We start from the raw sequence: 21147 nt of genomic DNA on the forward strand, positions 1-21147 counted from the left end.
TTGGCTTCCCAGCTTACTTAGCAATAAGAGGAGTAATTGACAAAAGCAAGATAGGGAGGGTCACTTTGAATCTGATGTTATACATATGTTATCTTGGAATATAGCTGTGGCAAGGCAACTACTCAAGGAGGGTTTCCCACTTCAGGAATGGGCAAATTGTGATGTAATTGCATTGCAAGAGACATGGTCGCAAGAAGAACTCACGATAGCAGGCGTCACCCACTATACAGTAGCAGCAGAAAAATGTAAGCAATATGGCCGTGCAACAGGCAGACTGATAGTCTACGTATGTACTGCTCTAAAAATTTATACTGAACAGCTGAAGTCTCCTGATCCTAGTATATTAAATTTTCTGATCAATACTCAGATAATAAAAACAATAATATTGATTAATTACTACACTCAACTGAAGTCCCGAACTAAAAAGGAAAAAAAAAAATGCTCTTTTGAGCTAAACAATCTCAGGTCTACGTTATGCCGAGCCTACAGGGAGCCTAATAGTGACTGGAGATTTTAATTCTAATTTGATATTAACGCCTGATGAAGACAAAATCCTGACAGCAGATAACACATATTGGTGTGTTCAACAGCAATCTCAAGCTGGGACGAAGGCTCGTAAGGATCGACTTGGCGAGCAATTAGTAACAGATCTCGAATACCAAGGTATGCGAGTGCTCAATGGAAGGACGGAGGAAGACCGCCCTATGAAAAAAAACATACACTATGGCCCCAGGGCACAAACGATACTTGATTTTACAATTATAACTTTCATTAATGCCATTGCTGGTCTGTTTTTATATAGAGTACACCACCTTGAGTGACTACGCGTTTCAACACATTAACTTTAACGTGGAAAGATTTCAGTCCATCAATATACCAGAGGGCCAAATCAATACAACCAACTTAAAACGTACTAAATGGACAAACGAAAATAAAACAGATTGGTTCTCAATAATAAAAGATATCCTGGCTGAATTGGCAAACGATCCTATAAATAAGATTCAAGCCTGGTCTCTTTTCCTAGGCAAATTAAAGATGAAAATGAAAGCACCCAAGGTGAAGGATAAAAGATATGACCCAATTAAAGATCTACCAAAAGAGGTGCAAGATTTAACAAGTGTTGGCATAGCCAATAGGTCTCGCCTTTGGGGCCTTATAAGGGTTTAGGCAGAGCTATTGTCTTTGCCAATGTGTTTAAGCTGTGCTGTAGAGAAGTGTGGCTGCTGTGCAGCATGCTGAAAAGTTGTAATAAAAAAGTGCCAGAAGCATTTTTGTTACCTTATATATGACCAAGAAGGCATTATGTCCTACAGAACGACCATATTCAAAAATGTACGTACAATAAAAAAATTCTCATTTTTCTTTTGTTCTTGCAATGCTTGTTAAAGTTTTTTTTTTTAGGGGGCGTAAACAATTGGTGGTTGAAGGTTGTGAACTAGTACCTGTATTATAACACTAGCAGCGGCCAGACGCTAGGGGAGAATCAACAGATGGCAGATTCCGAGAGCAGGCTGAGGTGGTGTTGAGGTGGTGGTGGTGGTGACTGGTGCTGAGACGATGCGGAGGTGATGCTGAATGATACTTAGGTCTTGCTGAGTGATGATGTGGTGGTGTACTATTGCAAAGGCGATGCCGAGTGATACTGATGTGGTGTTGGCCGTGAGTGATGCTGATGTGGGTGATGCTGATGCGGTGTTGGCCGTGAGTGGCGCAGAGTGATGCTGTGGTTGCGCGGAGTGATGCTGTGGTGGTGCTGAGTCACTGAGAGAGAGCGAGTCACTGAGAGAGAGCGAGTCACAGAGAGAGCCAGTCAGACAGAGAGAGCCAGTCAGACAGAGAGAGCCAGTCAGACAGAGAGAGCCAGTCACACAGAGAGAGCCAGTCACACAGAGAGAGCCAGTCACACAGAGAGAGCCAGTCACACAGAGAGAGCCAGTCACACAGAGAGAGCCAGTCACACAGAGAGAGCCAGTCACACAGAGAGAGCCAGTCACACAGAGAGAGCGAGTCACACAGAGAGAGCGAGTCACACAGAGAGCGAGTCACACAGAGAGCGAGTCACACAGAGAGCGAGTCACACAGAGAGCGAGTCACACAGAGAGCGAGTCACACAGAGAGCGAGTCACACAGAGAGCGAGTCACACAGAGAGCGAGTCACACAGAGAGCGAGTCACACAGAGAGCGAGTCACACAGAGAGCGAGTCACACAGAGAGCGAGTCACACAGAGAGCGAGCGAGTCTGTCAGTGAGAGAGAGTGTGAGTGAGTCAGTGAGAGAGAGTGTGAGTGAGTCAGTGAGAGAGAGTGTGAGTGAGTCAGTGAGAGAGAGTGTGAGTGAGTCAGTGAGAGAGAGTGAGAGTGAGTCAGTGAGAGAGTGAGAGTGAGTCAGTGAGAGAGAGTGAGAGTGAGTCAGTGAGAGAGAGTGAGAGTGAGTCAGTGAGAGAGAGTGTGAGTGAGTCTGTCAGTGAGAGAGAGTGTGAGTGAGTCTGTCAGTGAGAGAGAGTGTGAGTGAGTCTGTCAGTGAGAGAGAGTGTGAGTGAGTCTGTCAGTGAGTGAGAGTGAGAGTGAGTCAGTGAGAGAGAGAGAGAGAGTGAGAGTGAGTCAGTGAGAGAGAGAGAGAGAGAGTGAGAGTGAGTCAGTGAGAGAGAGAGAGAGTGAGAGTGAGTCAGTGAGAGAGAGAGAGAGTGAGAGTGAGTCAGTGAGAGAGAGAGTCAGTGAGTGAGAGAGAGAGAGAGTGAGTGAGTCAGTGAGAGAGAGAGAGAGAGAGTGAGAGTGAGTCAGTGAGAGAGAGAGAGAGTGAGAGTGAGTCAGTGAGAGAGAGAGAGAGTGAGAGTGAGTCAGTGAGAGAGAGAGAGAGTGAGAGTGAGTCAGTGAGAGAGAGAGTCAGTGAGTGAGAGAGAGAGAGAGTGAGAGTGAGTCAGTGAGAGAGAGTCAGTGAGAGAGAGAGAGTGAGAGTGAGTCAGTGAGAGAGAGTGAGAGTGAGAGTGAGTCAGTGAGAGAGAGAGAGAGTGAGAGTGAGTCAGTGAGAGAGAGAGAGTGAGAGTGAATCAGTGAGAGAGAGAGTCAGTGAGTGAGAGAGAGAGTGAGAGTGAGTCAGTGAGAGAGAGTGAGAGTGAGTCAGTGAGAGAGAGTGAGAGTGAGTCAGTGAGAGAGAGTGAGAGTGAGTCAGTGAGAGAGAGTGCGAGTGAGTCAGTGAGAGAGAGTGTGAGTGAGTCTGTCAGTGAGAGAGAGTGTGAGTGAGTCTGTCAGTGAGAGAGAGTGTGAGTGAGTCTGTCAGTGAGTGAGAGTGAGAGTGAGTCAGTGAGAGAGAGAGAGAGAGTGAGAGTGAGTCAGTGAGAGAGAGAGAGAGAGAGTGAGAGTGAGTCAGTGAGAGAGAGAGAGTGAGAGTGAGTCAGTGAGAGAGAGAGAGAGAGTGAGAGTGAGTCAGTGAGAGAGAGAGTCAGTGAGTGAGAGAGAGAGAGAGTGAGAGTGAGTCAGTGAGAGAGAGTCAGTGAGAGAGAGAGAGAGAGAGTGAGAGTGAGTCAGTGAGAGAGAGTGAGAGTGAGTCAGTGAGAGAGAGTGTGAGTGAGTGAGTCAGTGAGAGAGAGTGTGAGTGAGTGAGTCAGTGAGAGAGAGTGTGAGTGAGTGAGTCAGTGAGAGAGAGTGTGAGTGAGTCTGTCTGTGAGAGAGAGTGTGAGTGAGTGAGAGTGAGTCAGTGAGAGAGAGAGAGAGAGAGTCAGTGAGAGAGAGAGAGTGAGAGTGAGTCAGTGAGAGAGAGAGAGAGTGAGAGTGAGAGTGAGTCAGTGAGAGAGAGAGAGAGAGTGAGAGTGAGTCAGTGAGAGAGAGAGAGAGTGAGAGTGAGTCAGTGAGAGAGAGAGTCAGTGAGTGAGAGAGAGTGAGAGTGAGTCAGTGAGAGAGAGAGTCAGTGAGTGAGAGAGAGAGAGAGAGTGAGAGTGAGTCAGTGAGAGTGAGTCAGTGAGAGAGAGTCAGTGAGAGAGAGTCAGTGAGAGTGAGAGTCAGTGAGTGAGAGAGAGTGAGAGAGAGAGAGTCAGTGAGAGAGAGAGTCAGTGATAGAGAGAGAGAGTGAGAGTCAGTGAGAGAGAGAGAGAGTGAGAGTCAGTGAGAGAGAGAGAGAGAGAGTGAGAGTCAGTGAGAGAGAGAGAGTGAGAGTCAGTGAGAGAGAGAGAGTGAGAGTGAGTCAGTGAGAGAGTGAGAGTGAGTCAGTGAGAGAGAGTCAGTGAGAGAGAGAGAGAGTCAGTGAGAGAGAGAGAGAGAGTGAGTCAGTGAGAGAGAGAGAGAGTGAGAGTCAGTGAGAGAGAGAGAGAGAGAGAGTGAGTCAGTGAGAGAGAGAGAGAGAGAGAGAGAGAGAGAGAGAGAGAGTGAGTCAGTGAGAGAGAGAGAGAGAGAGAGAGAGAGAGAGAGAGAGAGTCAGTGAGAGTGAGAGAGAGAGAGAGAGAGAGAGAGAGAGAGAGAGAGAGAGTCAGTGAGAGAGAGAGAGAGAGAGAGAGAGAGAGTCAGTGAGAGAGAGAGAGAGAGAGAGAGACAGTGAGAGAGAGAGAGAGAGAGAGAGAGTCAGTGAGAGAGAGAGAGAGAGAGTCAGTGAGAGAGAGTCAGTGAGAGAGAGTCAGTGAGAGAGAGTCAGTGAGAGAGAGTCAGTGAGAGAGAGACAGTGAGAGAGAGTCAGTGAGAGAGTGAGAGAGAGAGAGTCAGTGAGAGAGTGAGAGAGAGAGAGTCAGTGAGAGAGTCAGAGAGAGTCAGTGAGAGAGAGAGTCAGTGAGAGAGAGAGAGAGTGAGAGTGAGTCAGTGAGAGAGAGTCAGTGAGAGAGAGAGTCAGTGAGAGAGAGTGTGAGTGAGTCAGTGAGAGAGAGCGAGAGTGAGTCAGTGAGAGAGAGAGTCAGTGAGAGAGAGTCAGTGAGAGAGAGTCAGTGAGAGAGAGTCAGTGAGAGAGAGTCAGTGAGAGAGAGTCAGTGAGAGAGAGTCAGTGAGAGAGTGAGAGAGAGAGAGTCAGTGAGAGAGAGTCAGTGAGAGAGAGTCAGTGAGAGAGAGAGTCAGTGAGAGAGAGAGTCAGTGAGAGAGTCAGTGAGAGAGACAGTGAGAGAGACAGTGAGTGAGAGAGACAGTGAGAGAGAGAGACAGTGAGTGAGACAGTGAGTGAGACAGTGAGTGAGACAGTCAGTGAGACAGTGAGTGAGACAGTCAGTGAGACAGTGAGTGAGACAGTGAGTGAGACAGTGAGTGAGACAGTGAGTGAGACAGTGAGTGAGACAGTGAGTGAGACAGTGAGTGAGACAGTGAGTGAGACAGTGAGTGAGACAGTGAGTGAGACAGTGAGTGAGACAGTGAGTGAGACAGTCAGTGAGTCAGTGAGACAGTCAGTGAGACAGTCAGTGAGTCAGTCAGTGAGTCAGTGAGACAGTCAGTGAGACAGTCAGTGAGAGTCAGAGTCAGTTTGAGAGAGGGAGTCAGTGAGAGAGAGTCAGTCAGTGAGTGAGAGAGAGTCAGTCAGTGAGTGAGAGAGAGTCAGTCAGTGAGTGAGAGAGAGTCAGTCAGTGAGTGAGAGAGAGTCAGTCAGTGAGTGAGAGAGAGTCAGTCAGTGAGTGAGAGAGAGTCAGTCAGTGAGTGAGAGAGAGTCAGTCAGTGAGTGAGAGAGAGTCAGTCAGTGAGTGAGAGAGTCAGTCAGTGAGTGAGAGAGACACAGTCAGTGAGAGAGACACAGTCAGTGAGAGAGAGAGACAGTCAGTGAGAGAGAGAGAGAGAGACAGTCAGTGAGAGAGAGACAGTCAGTGAGAGAGAGAGACAGTCAGTGAGAGAGAGAGACAGTCAGTGAGAGAGAGAGAGACAGTCAGTGAGAGAGAGAGACAGTCAGTGAGAGAGAGAGAGACAGTCAGTGAGAGAGAGAGAGACAGTCAGTGTGAGAGAGACAGTCAGTGTGAGAGAGACAGTCAGTGTGAGAGAGACAGTCAGTGTGAGAGAGAGAGAGAGAGAGTCAGTCAGTCAGTGAGTGAGTGAGTGAGTGAGAGGGAGGGAGTCTGAGAGAGTGTGTGTGCGTATGAGAGAGCGTCCGAGAGAGAGAGCGTCCGAGAGAGCGCGCATCCGTGAGAGAGCGCGCGTCCGTGAGAGAGCGCGCGTCTGTGAGAGAGCGCGCGTCCGTGAGAGAGCGCGCGTCCGTGAGAGAGCGCGCGTCCGTGAGAGAGCGCGCGTCCGTGAGAGAGCGCGCGTCCGTGAGAGAGCGCGCGTCCGTGAGAGAGCGCGCGTCCGTGAGAGAGCGCGCGTCCGTGAGAGAGCGCGCGTCCGTGAGAGAGCGAGTGAGTGAGGCAGAGGGGTAGAAGAGAAGTAGAGGGGTAGAAGAGAGGGAGAGTAGAGGTAGAGGGGTAGACGGAAGGTAGGGATATATAGGCAAATTAAAAGGAAGCTATTGAATTCAGGAATGTGAAAGAAAGCTCTCCAATATTGAAAGCTGATTACAAGCATCTCCTGAAAAACCCAGGGAAACTTTCAAACTAGGGAGTCGTTTGAAAGTTTTGCGTGTTTCTCCGGAGATGCTTGTTAACACGAATAGCCAGATTCATTTAACAGTTGGCTCCGCCCAGGATTGCTTAGTAACGCAAATGACAAAGAAGCTATCGACTTCAGGAATGTGAAAGAAAGCTCTCTTATCTTGAAAGCCGATGACCCATGACGCGAGAGGAAAGCCATATGGCGCCTCTGCTCTTAAGCGCGTGCGCCCACGCACATGCACGCAAGCTGTAGGCTGGCCATGGTTCATTTTTTGAAGCCCTTACTAAAAGTCTCGCCAGACCAGCGCATGCGCTTGGTCAGGCGAGACCTAAAAAGGGACCTTAAAAGAACACAAAGGAAGCTACAATCAAAAAAAACAGAAGGGACAGCATAGGAGAAATTTTGACTATTAAGAAAACAATACAAAAGGAAGATATGGGAATTCAAAAAAGGGAAAACAAAGAGCTTTTGGGTCAAATTAACTTACAGCATAAGGCACACGAACAAATTTTGGGACACGATAAATAAACTGGCTAGGCATCGATACATCCGAATGTCAAATGTTCAGGAGCAGGAACGGGTCAACTTCCTTTCACAGGAATTCAAACAGATGTCATCTAATACTCAGAAATAATCGGCAGCAGTAATTTCAAATAAATTAAAATTAATGGACGTAGGCGACTGTCAATCACCACCAATGGGTTTGATTCAATCATTTACGCAAGACTTAGTCCTAGTAATAAACCACTTCGAATATACAACAGAGGATATAGCACATATAATAAATAAAGTCAAAAGTGATGGGGCTCCGGGCCCGAACGGCATTCCGCAAGCCATCTATAAACATGCCTCTGAATACTGGAGTACACAATTAGAGAAGCTATACGCTGATGTAGAGATTAATAATCAAGTACCAGACAGCTGGCAAGGGTCGATTATAACCCCCATTTATAAAGGAGGAAAAAGAACTAACCCTTCAAATTACAGGCTACATTGCCCTACAGGATGTAGAAGCTAAATATTTTGCCTCATTAATCCTTGAAGATCTGGTCAACTTGTCTGGGGAACGTAATCTGATCCCAATCAATCAAACAGGTTTTAGGAAGGGGATTGGAACGATCTTGAATATCCTATCAATCACTATGATAGCAGAAAAATGTAATAGTGAGAAACAGGACTTGCATCTGGGTTTCAAAGACTTAAAAGCTTATAAGAGATAGTGCCAGGTGATCTTGGGTAGCAAAAATCCACGTTTTGAGGATCTTCCTGAAAGTAGGTTCCGTTTGTGTGTGCCTCAGCTGGGTGGGTAGAACGTTCCAGGCTTTTGTCCCTAGTACTGCCATAGTCTTTCCACCCCTGGTTTTCAATTTGAACTCGGATACTGTTCACAAGTTCACAGAAGTGGACCGCAGAGTACGTTTGGTGGTGTACGGCTGGATCTTAGATATTCTGGTCCAGTTTCACTTATGGCTTTGTATGTAATGGTCAGGATTTTGAAAAGAATCCTCTTATGAACCAGTAGCCAGTGAAACGCTATAAGTGCTGCTGCTGAGCGGGAGTCTCCAGGCAGTTTGAGTACTAGTCTCGCTGCAGCATTCTGGACCACCTGCAATCTCTTCACGACCCTCTTTTTTGCTCCTGCATAAAGGCTGTTGCAGTAGTCCAAGCGAGATAAAATTAGGGCTGCTGCAACCACCTTCCTAGCAGGCACCGGAAGTAGGTCGAAGGATTTTCGGGGAGTTTTTCATAGTTTGGAAGCACATGCCTGCGATAGCAAGTGAATGCTTGTGAAAAGAAAGTGTGGGGTAGAATTTTATTCCAACATTTCTGACTGTATCTACTGTTGTGGGTGGAGCATCTGAGTTTGAGGGCCACCACTGGTTGGGCCTAAATACATTGGACTTTCCAAACAGCATAATTTCGATTTTTAGAGCTATTACATTTAAGGTGATTCAGTTTTATCCACTCCATCACTGATGTAAGACAGTGGTGAAACTTCTCTTACACCACTGTGGAATTTTTGTCAAGAGTGAGGATCATTTTAGTGTCATCTGCGTACGCAATAGATTCCACATCAAAGGTGGCCATCAGAGAGAGAAGTGGTGTCATGTAAAGACTGAAGAGGGTTGGGCTCAGGGATGAGCCCTGGGGAACTAGCGATGGGCTAGTTGGCTCCCAATGTAATGCACATTGTGAGATGTTGTTTTCATGTTAGTATTGTGGGGTTCTACTAAGTAGGAGTTCTGTTGGCCAGAATTGCCTGGATCGCTTATATTTTTGTCTAGCTTTTTTTTTTTTCATCATGTCCATTTTTTAATGTATAGTCCAGGATGGAACTAGTGATCTTTTACCTAATGCATTAACCTGTATTCGTCTTTTTATTGATTTTATCTTAATAATGCTGATGCATTCTGCTTTTATTGGCTGATTGATGTTTGTAATGATTGTATTATGCACTTTTATCCTCTAATTCAGACTGAATAAAGTTACTTTGATGAAACATCTGTCTCTATGCAGGGGACTTTTTCATCCGTACTCGATTAAAATATCAATTTTAAGAGACATAAGACAAACCTTTCATAAGAAAAATGAATAATAAATAGAGAAAAGTGTATAAGGAATTCAAAAACTGCAAAAAATATAAGTTCATAATTGAAAGAAAAAAAACTGGGAAAAGTCCTTGCTCAACAAGTATCAACATTATATTGACACAAAGCTTCACCAGCCATTCAGATCCTGGTCAATCTGTTTCTAAGCAACGTTGTGTCTGTTACACAGCTAATCAAACAAAAGAATGCAGTGGTGAGGTCAGCTAAATGCACAGTAATTTACTCTTGGAATGCATAGTTAATCGGATGACTGCCGCGAGCCGTGCTTCACATGAGCAGGTTAAAAACCCAGCAATGCTCATTCAACTTTCCAGCCTCTTGTGCCTAGAAGCTGAGGACCATTGAGCTGAGTACTTCTAACTCACGGCATTGTGTGTGTTTGGACAGAGGGTTATAAAAAATGGTACATGAAAAACACAGGATTCCAAAACACCAGGCTGTAAGCAGCATTTGTCCCTGTGTGCGCAGACTTGTTTAGATGGATTTTGATTTCAACAAACAAACAAGCGCGCGCAAAAAGCATTAGCTGCGCGGGCGCCGAAAGTTAGTGATCACGATGCACTTAATTACCCGACGGAAAAAAGACAGATGGCGGCTGCGCACGTTCACGCGCGCAAGCTTGAGGCCAGCAAAAAGCCTCTGGTAGCACTTTGAAAACCCCCTTACTAAAAGTCGAGCAAGCAGCGCATGCGCTGCTCAAAACTCGACCTAAAAATTAAGGAAACTACGTCAGCATGGCGCAAGCAAAAGTATAATTATTTTAGCAAATCAAATTTCACTATTTTAAAATGTCGTATAAACCTACCATGTTAGCACTATACCCTAATTTAAATATATTCAATGTTTTCTGACCTAATGTAATTGAAAGTGGCTGAACAAAGGTGTTGCAGTAAACAATGGAAAGACTCAAGGTTGCACAGTCTTCAGCGAGTGGGCAGAATAAGCCTTGAAAGTAACAAATATGCTTCCACTATAGTTTTTGTGAGAACAGCAAATCATTGCCAAATAAACAGTGCACATTTTGCTGAGAAATAAAAACACGCAATGAACATTAAGAACCAGCAGCCATATCTGATAGATGTAGTTCAGGCCTACTTTAGTGTAAGCCAGAAAAACACAGCATAACAATATCATTTCAATTGTAGTAGCTCCAGGTTAATGGGCATATAATTCAAATTTTGAATAACTTCCACAATGGGCAAGCAAAGCATGAGATTTCCATACTTGTTGACTGTGCAGTCATTTCCTCTGCCTCGTCAGCTATGTTCGCACAAGGTGTTTGCCCATGTCAATGAAGACTAATGAGCAATTTTAGGCTCCATTGAGCCTGCTGGCTCAAGAAATGTAAAATGTATATTGCCTGGGGTTTTAAAGATGAGGAGAGGAATAAGAGCTTCCTGGTGCACTTTGTTAGTGCATCTATGCATGACATGTATGAACGTTCAGAACCGACTAAGCCATCAAATGTTCGAAAGGCAGTTTGATATCATACTTTGAACCCCGAAAAAATGGACGTTGCACCTGCTGAATGGTGCAGAATGTTTCTTCAAACTTGACCTCAACAAGATATATCATCAGCTGCAGATTGAAGAGTCTTCCAGGTATATTACCACTTTTTTCATGCACTTGGCCTTTTCAGATACGTAAGCCTCAATGTATTCAATGAGAAAACACGTCCGGCCATTAAAGGCAGCGGGGGTTGATTACTCATTGGTGATCGGGTGCAAGGTCTGGCAAAAGGCCATCCTCTGTGGGGGTTGACTGCCCGTGGGGATTGGGTACAGAGTCTGAACATGCGCAGCAGGATTGGAAAAGAAGGAATTTGCTGGGAAAACAAGAGTTAAAAACGGATTTATGGTTCTGGATTAAATGTGCAAAACTAGTGAAATTTGGCAAGTGTGGTTAGCAGTGTACACAACTCACACCACAACTTTTCATCCTCCATGTTCAAAACTCCTAGTTCCAATGGCACAGAAACAACAAGCATTGGCATAGCCAATAGGTCTCGCCTTTGGGACCGTATAAGTGTTTAGCCATGCAACACTTGATGTTGTTGCACCAAGGAAATTGTGCTGCGTAACTCAAAACTTATAAGGCCCCAAAGGCGAGACCTATTGGCTATGCCAATGCTTGTTATTTTTATGGTGCATGCTTAAAGTAAAAGATTTTAAAAAAGCAAAAGCAGAGGGTGCCCCAAAAAAGGGGAGAAAATCTGGGGGGCCTGGACGACTTACCGAGGATTATAAAATAAACACTGGGATATTGTCATTTATGATTTAATGGAAGAATGTAACTCTAGAATGCAGAAATGGAAAAATGTAACAATGCCATATGTCTGTTCTCTATTTGTACAATCATAATAGAAGTACCAATAAGAGAATTTAAAAAAATGCACCAGGTTGCCAGTACCAAACCTGTCGGCATTGCCAATGCATTTTTTGTTTTTTTTGTATTGCTGAGTTGAGGCTTCTCTCCTGCTTCTTGCAGGGATGAAGGTGACCTAGTGAAGAACACATTCCATTCCATCAATGGAAGTTAATCGCGTCCAACTAGTATGGGCAAGGCCAAAAGTCTGGCCTTTAATGGCTGCCTGTTAACATATGGCAGAGCTATTGGCTTTCCCAAGGCTTACACAGTTATGTTTCCGTCAATAACACGACTATGGTGTAATCACATTTGTGAGAAGTCCAGTAAGTCACAGGTGCAAATAGGTTCAATCACCTCCAGAGCTGAAAAGGGAAGTGAGAGGCTTTTGGAAGTCTGATTGCTTGTTGTTTTTGTTTTCTGTGATGCATCCAGGGAAAAGTAGTAATTGGAAGCAAGTGCTTTTTCCTAACTTCCACGGTTACTGGTGAGTACAGGAAGAGGCAAGTGAGAGTTTACTGTGATCATTTGAATCTACGGGGAACAACCTTTACAACGCAGTCATTACTACGCACTACATTTACAACGCAGTCATTACATCGCAACACCCTTTACAACGCATGTCACTACAACACAGGCATTACATTGCATGTCATTACAATGCATACCATTACAACGCATAGTACCCTTACACTATCCAACACTTACCCTACTGTTGCACCCCCTGGAGTTAGAATAGTAATTTTTACCCCTACACTATCCAACACTTACCCTACTGTTGCACCCCATGGAGTTAGAATAGTAATTTTTACCCCTATACTATCTAACACTTACCTTAAATGCAATGTAATGGTATGCGTTGTAAATGTATGCGTTGTAAAGGTATAAGGTGTTGTAAATGTAGTTTTAAAAAACTAGTTGAAGCGGTATGCGATGTAAATGTATGCGTTGTAAAGGATGTTGCAATGTAAAAACAGCGTTGTAAAGGCATGCATTGTAAATGTATGCTTTGTAACATCATACATTCGAATCTACTTTATGAATCATTGTCCGCATCCGTGCCTTGCAGGTATCTAGAAGAAATGTACACCAAGAGCGGTATAGCACTGTTTCAGAATGGTGGTGGTCCCTTGGATATATCCGACCTAAAGGATGCAAATCAATGTCCAATTAAAGTAATTTTTTAGTTTTTTTTTTTAAACATATTTTATTGATTTTATTAAACGAACAACCAGCACAGTTATCCAGAGATTATGGTGCAAGTACATCCCCCAGGGTACACATTGTGCTGATTTACCGCCCCCAGCCCCTAGTCTTCAAACATCAGACTCCCACACCCACCCCATGTCAACACGTAGTCCCATCCGTTTCCGGGATGGCATCATTACTATTATCCTAATATGTTTGTACACAGTCACCCCACACCTTGTATTTATCTCTCCTGTCTCAACAGGCGTTCTATGGGATCCCCTGAATCATCTGGAGTAAGTTGTGGCAGGTCCACACCCCTGTATATGGCCCATTTTCCCCATATCTTCCCATGTTTCCGGGGGCAGCCACGTGCCACAAAGACCGCAATCTCCGCCATCATACATTGCAAAGTAAGTTTTTAAAAGGTTGATATATGTACTGTAACAATTGGTGCAGGTGGTAATCTTGTTGCCTTGGCGCACAGTGTAATCAGTTAACATAAACATTCACCCCATAAAACATGACCTCATCTAACATGCTTAAAAACACAACTGTTTGCTAATGACATCGGAATGTAAAGTGTAATCATGTGTTTGAATCTCTACCAGGGCCGACTAAGCTCGTCATCCTTCTGAGTTCGATTAACTCAAATGCATTAAATTGGACTATAGCAAAGATCTTCTTTCCAGCTTGACAACGCAGTAGGAGCGAGGACAAAGGGGGAGGGTGCACAAACACGAGCACCTCAGCCCACACTAGGGCTTGTGCAGGTATGTAGGACCCTGACCGCTTCTAGAGCACGCGAAGGGCGGTGAGGCAGATGGACATATACATGGTGCCTACGGAGACAGCACACACAGACTGGCGACGCCGTGGGTTGTGTGCTGATAATGGCTTCTGCAGCCACACACTGTGCCCGAAATTCCTGCTGTTTCCTCGGCTCGCTTCACTCCTTTAGAACAGGAGACTATTATTTTTAAACGAATCAGGGGTGAGGCATTTTGGGTAAACGATGTATCTTATAAGCAGCCTACAAAAAGAATTTGGAACGCAAATTAATTTCTTCTACGTCTATTCTGCAATAGGTGGTTATAGGTTATTGGAACTAAAGGGAAGGAGGGTTGCAATGAGAGACGGGGGTGGGGGGAGGAATGGTGCAAAGAACGAGTAAGTGAAAGACAAGGGCACTGGGGTGGCAGGATATGGAGGAAGAGAAAGATGGAGTGACGGGGAGATGGTAGGAGTTCTTAAAAGGGAGCAAAAGAAGTATGAGGGACAGAGTGAAAAAAGGAATGGTGACTTAAATCAGGGCGGAAAGGGGCTAGAGCGGGGTGGTCAGGACCTGAACAGTCGCTTGGACTGGGGAAACGCTGGAGAACAAGGAGGGTAGGCCATGGAGCGAGCAAGAGCTAGAAGATTGGGGACCTGCGGCAGTAATGCACCGGACTGGGGAAACGCAGGAGCTGGAGAATAAGGAGGGTAGGCCATGGGGTGAGCAAGAGCTAGAAGACTGGGGACCTGCGACAGTAATGCACTAGAAGGAGAAGCAACCCAGTGGCAGTGTATGGGAAGCTGTCAGCCCTGCCTAAAAGAAAACAAGCATTGGCCGCGCGGCTCACTGAGAACATCAAAGTGGCCGAAAGGGGAGAAAGGAGGAGTGAGTGCAAGCCGAGGTGACAAGAAGGGCTGGGCGAGAAGGGAGGGGGGGGAATGCCAGCAGCAGAGGAGCCCGATTAAAGCTGACGAAAAGGGAGAAGGGAGGAGGAAGTGCGAGCAGCAGCTGTGCACGTGCACGCCATTGTGCACTCAAGCTTCAGGCCTGAAATCATGTGGGTAGCACTTTGAAAAACCGTATACTAGATGTCTCTCAGAGCAGCGCATGCGCGCTGGCTCAGCGAGACCTAAAAAGTACATAAATGTAGCCTTCTAATCTAAAACCAATGTGGCACAAGAGGCTAATTCTTGATAAGCCTCCCTCTCACAGTTTATATCCTGATGTGAAAATGTGAGCTGCTTAGATGTTGGATAAGGCTCTTCCCTACAAAATATGTCATGATATGATCGAGTCTTTCCTTTCTTTCTGTTTTACATACTTATGTGTATTTGAATTTAATAAATACAAAAAAGTAGCAGAAGAGGCAAGATATTTGCAAGTATATAATATATTCCCCACTAGTACAGATTCTACTTGATCTCCGTAAGTACCTTAAAAGCACCGGATTTAATAGAAACCCAAGCTTCTGCCGAAGCTCTGAAGACCAAGATCAATCACATCACACAAATCTTAGGGGAAGAATGAAAGGTATCTTCTCACTCTAGCACATTACCCAGAACTTAAGTTAGCAAAAAAAAAATCTCAGCAGTGAAGAGCTCTCAATGTGCACAAATTGTCATCCTGAACAGCTGATGAAAGGGACTGGTTTGTTGGAGGTTGACCAGCATGGGAATGGGTCACGGAAATGAAATGCCTGTATTCAGAACAACCCGCAAGTCTGGAATAAGATATGCCGGGCACAAAACTAACAGTTAATTACCGATTTAACACAATCGTTTGCTGCTGCTATTTTATTTATAGACTACAGGAGAACACGGTTAACTGCAAATTCAACTAGTTAATTGCTCATGTTACAGCACTACTGTCATAGGCAACTGGGGCAAGAACCGATCTTGGCAGAAAAACATTCATAAAAGTTTACATCTAGAGCAAGAATATGTACACTTACATCAGGAACAACAACAGTCAGCTTAGGATTTAAAGCATGGTAGACTTTGCCAATGGCTCCTTTGTAACACCAAAATGGGTTGTAGTCATGAGAATATTTAGTATTTGCATCCCTGGCTGTGGTATAGATCTTGTACCAGGTAGTTGAGTTGTTGTACGTTTCAGGGACACAATGAGGTGGCTGACTGGAAAAATAAGTAAAAAAATTAAGGCTAGTCATCAACTTCAAATGCACATTGCAATATATTTCAGCATGGCTTATCCATTATAATTTCTTTACATTCACAACAGCTGCTCTAATGTTTCAGACAGTACCAGTCTTGCACATGCTTTGGTACTCATCTTACAAATGCTTTGCTGGAAATTATATATGGGACATAACTAAAAGTATTACTGTTTACATGGTATTTCTGAAACTGTATTGTTTGAAAGGAAAATGGTTGTTTGCTTGGGGACGGCCTCCAACTTGACAGTTGCTTTCAGCCATTTTGCACACAAAGCACATTACAAACACTCAGTTATACCCAAATGCCAGAGCTGAAGATAGTTAAACATGGATGTCAGCAGTAGACTGATTTTGTAATGACATGCAGTCAGACGACAAGCAATAGCAAACTAAATATAGGTTTTGATGGGTTACAATACCAATGCATTTTCTCAATCCACTGAGTGTTAAACCAATTTGATCTGGTGCTAGAGACCAAAAGCAAAGTAGGCAGATTCACGAATACAAGTATTCTGTAGACAAGAACACCTGTACTTACACTGTGACTGGGAACACTTCGGAGGCAGCTGTGACAGTCATGCATGTTGTGTATACCAGCTGCTCACAGTGGCCATGGAGAACGCAGTCATCTGAGTTCCAGGAGGCAGGCAAGGTGAATGTGATATTAATTTCTTCGTGCGATTCTCTGCCTTTTAAAGATGAATTGTAGAGCAGATTAGAAAGAGATCTCGGCAGACTACAGTTAAAGAGCCACGATACTTACATTTTCAGTGCAATGTATTTAGCATTTTCTATTTAACGACAGATGGATTTATCCAGAGCATGTGGATCACAAAAGCTGATCTTGTAGGGCAACGAGAAGAAGTAATCTGTGAGTTAGCCCTGTTCTATTAGTATAAAACGGAGCCAAAACAGGACATCTGCCTCAAACATAAGATGTAATTCTTTAATAGCAAGCACCAATTATAAATTAAACTGAAGGCGAGGGAAATTCATACCTTAAAATGTAAATGTGTGAGCGTAGAACAAGTTACTTACCTTCGGTAACGATGCATCTGTAAGAAACATTAGTTAGTTAGATTCCTCACCTTAGAATATCCCCAGGCGTCAGACTGGATCCGGAAGATTTTTCGTCAGCAATACCCCTTGCGCGTCGCTAGGCGTCGTCTGCGGCTCCGCGTCAGTCGTCAGCGTCGTGCGCCGGAATGACGTCGGAGTACTTAGACGCCGCCCTCGCGCGCTGACGTCAGTTCTTGTACATAGCTTTCCGCGCCAGGAACGCAGAGCCATGCAAAGACCGACACTGGTGCCAAAAAGAAAATCTAGGGTCCTGAAAAGGATATCCTTAACCCTAGATGTCGGTTCGCAGAACGGGGAGGATGGGTGGGTCGGTGAGGAATCTAACTAACTAATGTTTCTTACAGATACATCGTTACCGAAGGTAAGTAACTTGTTCATCTGAAAGAAACACGTTAGTTAGATTCCTCACCTTAGAATAGATACCCAAGCAATACCATCTCCGGTGGTGGGTCTGCGAACCAAGATCACACCAGAAAGTCCTGGAGGACAGAACGGCCAAAGAAGCCATCCCTCCGGACTTGGCTGTCAAGGCAATAATGCCTGGCAAACGTGTGTAGCGAAGCCCACGTCGCCACCTGACAGATGTCCTGCAAAGGGACACCCCGTCCCAAAGCAGTAGTAGCCGCTGTGGCCCGAGTGGAGTGGGCGCGCAGCCCAACAGGAGGGTCCTTTTTTGCCAAGGAGTTGCAAATTTTGATGCACAAAACGACCCACCGAGAGATGGTCTGTTTGTGCACCGCTTTCCCCTTCTTAGCACCCACGTATCCAACAAAAAGTTGGTCGTCCACCCGGAACTGCTTTGTGCGGTCCAAATAAAAGGAGAGCGCACGTTTTGGGTCCAGACGGTGGAGCCTCTCTTCCTCTTTGGAAGGATGCGGAGGCGGAAAGAAGGTGGGCAAGGTGACAGACTGCCCAAGATGAAATGGAGTCACCACTTTCGGAAGAAAGGAGGGACGAGGCCGAAGGACAACCTTGTCCGGATGAACAGACAGAAAAGGAGGCTTTGAAGATAAAGCCTGGAGCTCACTCACCCGTCTAGCCGAGGTGATGGCTACCAGAAAAGCAGTCTTAAGCGTCAGCAGACGAAGAGGACAATTATGAAGAGGCTCAAAGGGAGCGCACATTAGAAATGTGAGAACAAGATTCAAGTCCCACTGAGGCATTACAAAAGGGACAGGAGGGAACGTGTGAGTAATGCCTTTTAGAAAGCGTGTAACCACAGGGGACTTGAAAAGAGAAGGCTGATCAGGAAGCCGCAAGAAGGCAGAGATGGCAGCAAGATAACCTTTCAGGGTGCCCAGGGCAGAGCCCTGCCGGGCCAAAGAAAGAAGAAAGAGGAGAACCTCAGAAAGAGGGGCGGAAAGGGGATCCACAGCCTTTGCTGTGCACCATGCCACAAATTTGTTCCACCGGCAGGCGTATACCGACTTTGTGGAGGGACGCCTGGCTGCCAGAATGATATCACAGACTTCAGGAGGCAAGTCAAATGGCATCAACTGTCGCCGCTCAATCTCCACGCATGGAGGTGGAGGCTGGACAGGTTCGGGTGGAGGACCGTCCCCTGCTGCTGCGACAGAAGATCCTCCCGAAGGGGCAGACGTATCGGAGGATCGGTCAACATACTGAGTAGCTCGGGATACCAGTACCTTCGTGCCCAATCCGGAGCCACCAAGATGACTTGGGCCCGGTTGTGCCTGATCTTCTTCAGCACTCTGGGCAGAAGTGGTATAGGCGGAAAGGCGTACAACAGACCGCAACTCCACTCGTGATGAAAAGCGTCGGCGAGCGAGTGCCGCCTTGGAAATTCCAACGCGCAGAACTGCTGACATTGCGCGTTCTCTTCGGTGGCGAATAGATCTAACCAAGGCTCTCCCCACTGCTGAAAGAGACCTTGCGCCACTTCGGAGTTCGACGCCATTCGTGATCCATCATGCACCGGCGGCTGAGTTCGTCTGCTCTGGCGTTCAGAGAGCCCGCCAGATGTTGAACCACCAGGGTGACGCCCTGGTGTTCCAGCCACGTCCAGAGGCGCAGGGCCTCCTGACAAAGGGTCCACGACCCCACCCCGCCCTGTTTGTTGCAATACCACATGGCGGTGGTGTTGTCCGTGAACACCTGCACGACACTTCCCCTGACAGAGGGAAGGAAGGCTTTCAGTGCAAGTCAGATCGCTCTCAACTCCAACAGGTTGATGTGGAGACGAGACTCCGCCGGAGACCAGAGGCCTCTGATCTCCGCCTCTCCCATATGGCCACCCCATCCCAGGAGGGACGCATCCGTCACTACGACATGCTCCGGTTGGGGAAGGGAGAGGCTTCTGCCCATGACCCAATCGCGGTCCGTGAGCCACCACTGCAACTGCTGTGCAGTGCCCTCCGAGATCAAGACATGGTCGGACAGGTTGCCGTGATGCTGGGCCCACTGAAACTTCAGGTCCCACTGCAGAGCCCGCATGCGCCGCCTGGCGTGATGCACTAGCAGGATGTAGGAGGCCATCAGCCCCAGAAGCCGCAACACTAGCCTAACCGAAACCCAGGATAGAGGCCGAAAGATGGGAATCAGGGCCTGTATATCCCGGACCCGCTGTTCCGGTGGATAGACCCGGAACTGCGCCGAATCGAGAACCGCTCCGATGAAGAGGAGCTTCTGAGAGGGACTCAGGTGTGACTTCGGCACGTTGATGGAAAACCCCAGCAAATGCAGGAGATCCGCCGTAGTCTGGAGGTGGGAGACGACTGCCTGGGGCGAGCCCGCCTTCAACAACCAGTCGTCGAGATAGGGGAAGACTGGAACCCCTGATCTGCGCAGATGAGCTGCGACCACCGCCATCACTTTCGTGAACACCCGAGGGGCACTGGTGAGGCCGAAGGGGAGCACGGTAAACTGAAAGTGCTCTTGGCCCACCGTGAACCGCAGGTAACGCCGGTGGGCCGGCAGGACGGGGATGTGGAAATCTGCGTCCTGCAAGTCCAACACTACCATCCAGTCTCCGGGGTCTAGGGCAGCTAGAACCTGAGCCAAAGTCAACATCTTGAACCTTTCCTTCCGGAGGAAGGCATTGACGTTCCGAAAGTCCAAGATAGGGCGTAGGCCCCCTTTGCCCTTCTTGGGAACCAGAAAGTAGTGGGAATAACAACCACGACCTACTTCTGGACTCGGAACGCGCTCGACGGCCCCCTTGGCCAAGAGGGCCGAAACTTCCTCGTGGAGAAGATTCAAATGATCCCCCGAGATACGGTGGTGCTGCGGTGGCATGGCTGGAGGGGTTGTCTCGAAGGGGAGGGAGTAGCCCCTTCGGACGATTTGCAGCACCCACCTGTCCGATGTGATGGACCGCCAGTGGAGCAGGTGATGGCGAACTCTGCCGCCCACTGGCGTGGAATGGGCCTGAAAGCTCGGACTAGGAAGGTTTTGAGGCGGATGCTGCCGGGGTGGATGTGGACTGACCTCGTCGTCCTCCAGAACCGCCTCGGCGGAAACCACGTCCGCGACCGCGCGCAGGTTGGTTCTGCGGCTGGTGGCTAGGCGTACGTGAGGAGGCACCCCTTCCTTGGCCACGAAAGGGGCGAAAGGCGGAAGTTTGCGACCGCGGGGCCGAGAGGCCCAAGGACTTGGCTGTAGCCCGGGAGTCCTTAAAGCGATTCAGCGCACTGTCCGCTTTCTCGCCAAAAAGGCGAGTGCCATCAAAGGGCATGTCCATGAGAGAGCTCTGGACATCACCCGAAAATGACGTGGACCGCAGCCAGGCGTGACGTCGAAGCGCCACTGAGGTAGAAATGGCCCTACCCAGCGAGTCCGTGGTGTCAAGCCCACATCTTATAGCATGTCGCGCGGCATCCCTCCCATCGGCCAGAGCCTGGGTAAGTCGTGTCCGGACCTCCTCCGGACACAGGGGCAGCGCGTCCTCCACCGCATCCCACAGAGAGTGGGAATAACGGTCCAAGAGACAAGCGGTGTTCAAAGACCGCAGGCCCAAACTAAGGGAAGAGAACAGCTTCTTGCCAAACTGCTCTAGTCTCTTGAAATCCCGGTCCGGCGGGGCGGTCGGGAAAGAGGATTGGGAGGTGGAGGCCTGGATAACCAGGCTCTCAGGGGTAGGGTGTTGGGACAGAAAACTGGGGTCGCCCGGAGCAGGGCGGTGGCGCCTGGCGACGTTCCTGTCCACAGGAGGAACTGTGGAGGGCTTGGACCAGGTGCCCTGTAGAACGTCAGTGAGGGCCTCATTGAACGGCAGCAGAGGCTCAGTGGAGCTTGCTGCAGTCTGAAGCACCTCAGTGAGGACGTTCATCCTCACAGCCACGGCAGGTAGCTCGAGCTCAAGGGCTGCGGCCGCCTTGCGCAGCACCACGGAGAAAGCAGCACCCTCCTCCGACGCCACAGTCGGAGGAGAGATGAATCCAGTGTCTGGAGAGGTATCCAGACCACTGGCCTCCCCCAGTTCATCCGCCCAGTCCTGGGACAGTTGGGCCTGAGCGGCCA

General features: G+C 47.4%; 1 protein-coding gene across 1 annotated transcript in view; it reads right to left on the reverse strand.

Moving 5' to 3' along the window:
- The window catches only part of TMEM248 (transmembrane protein 248), a 167669-nt gene that overhangs the window by 33646 nt on the left and 112876 nt on the right, over positions 1 to 21147 (reverse strand). Inside the window, exons 4-5 of the mRNA XM_085649753.1 lie at positions 16127 to 16277; positions 15364 to 15547 (exon numbers count right to left, since the gene is read on the reverse strand). Coding sequence (XP_085505879.1) covers positions 15364 to 15547; positions 16127 to 16277 — 335 coding nt within the window. The remainder of the gene's footprint in view (positions 1 to 15363; positions 15548 to 16126; positions 16278 to 21147) is intronic.

Source organism: Triturus cristatus, chromosome 3_2 (genome assembly GCF_964204655.1).
Source record: "Triturus cristatus chromosome 3_2, aTriCri1.1, whole genome shotgun sequence".
Taxonomy (NCBI): Eukaryota; Metazoa; Chordata; class Amphibia; order Caudata; family Salamandridae; genus Triturus; species Triturus cristatus.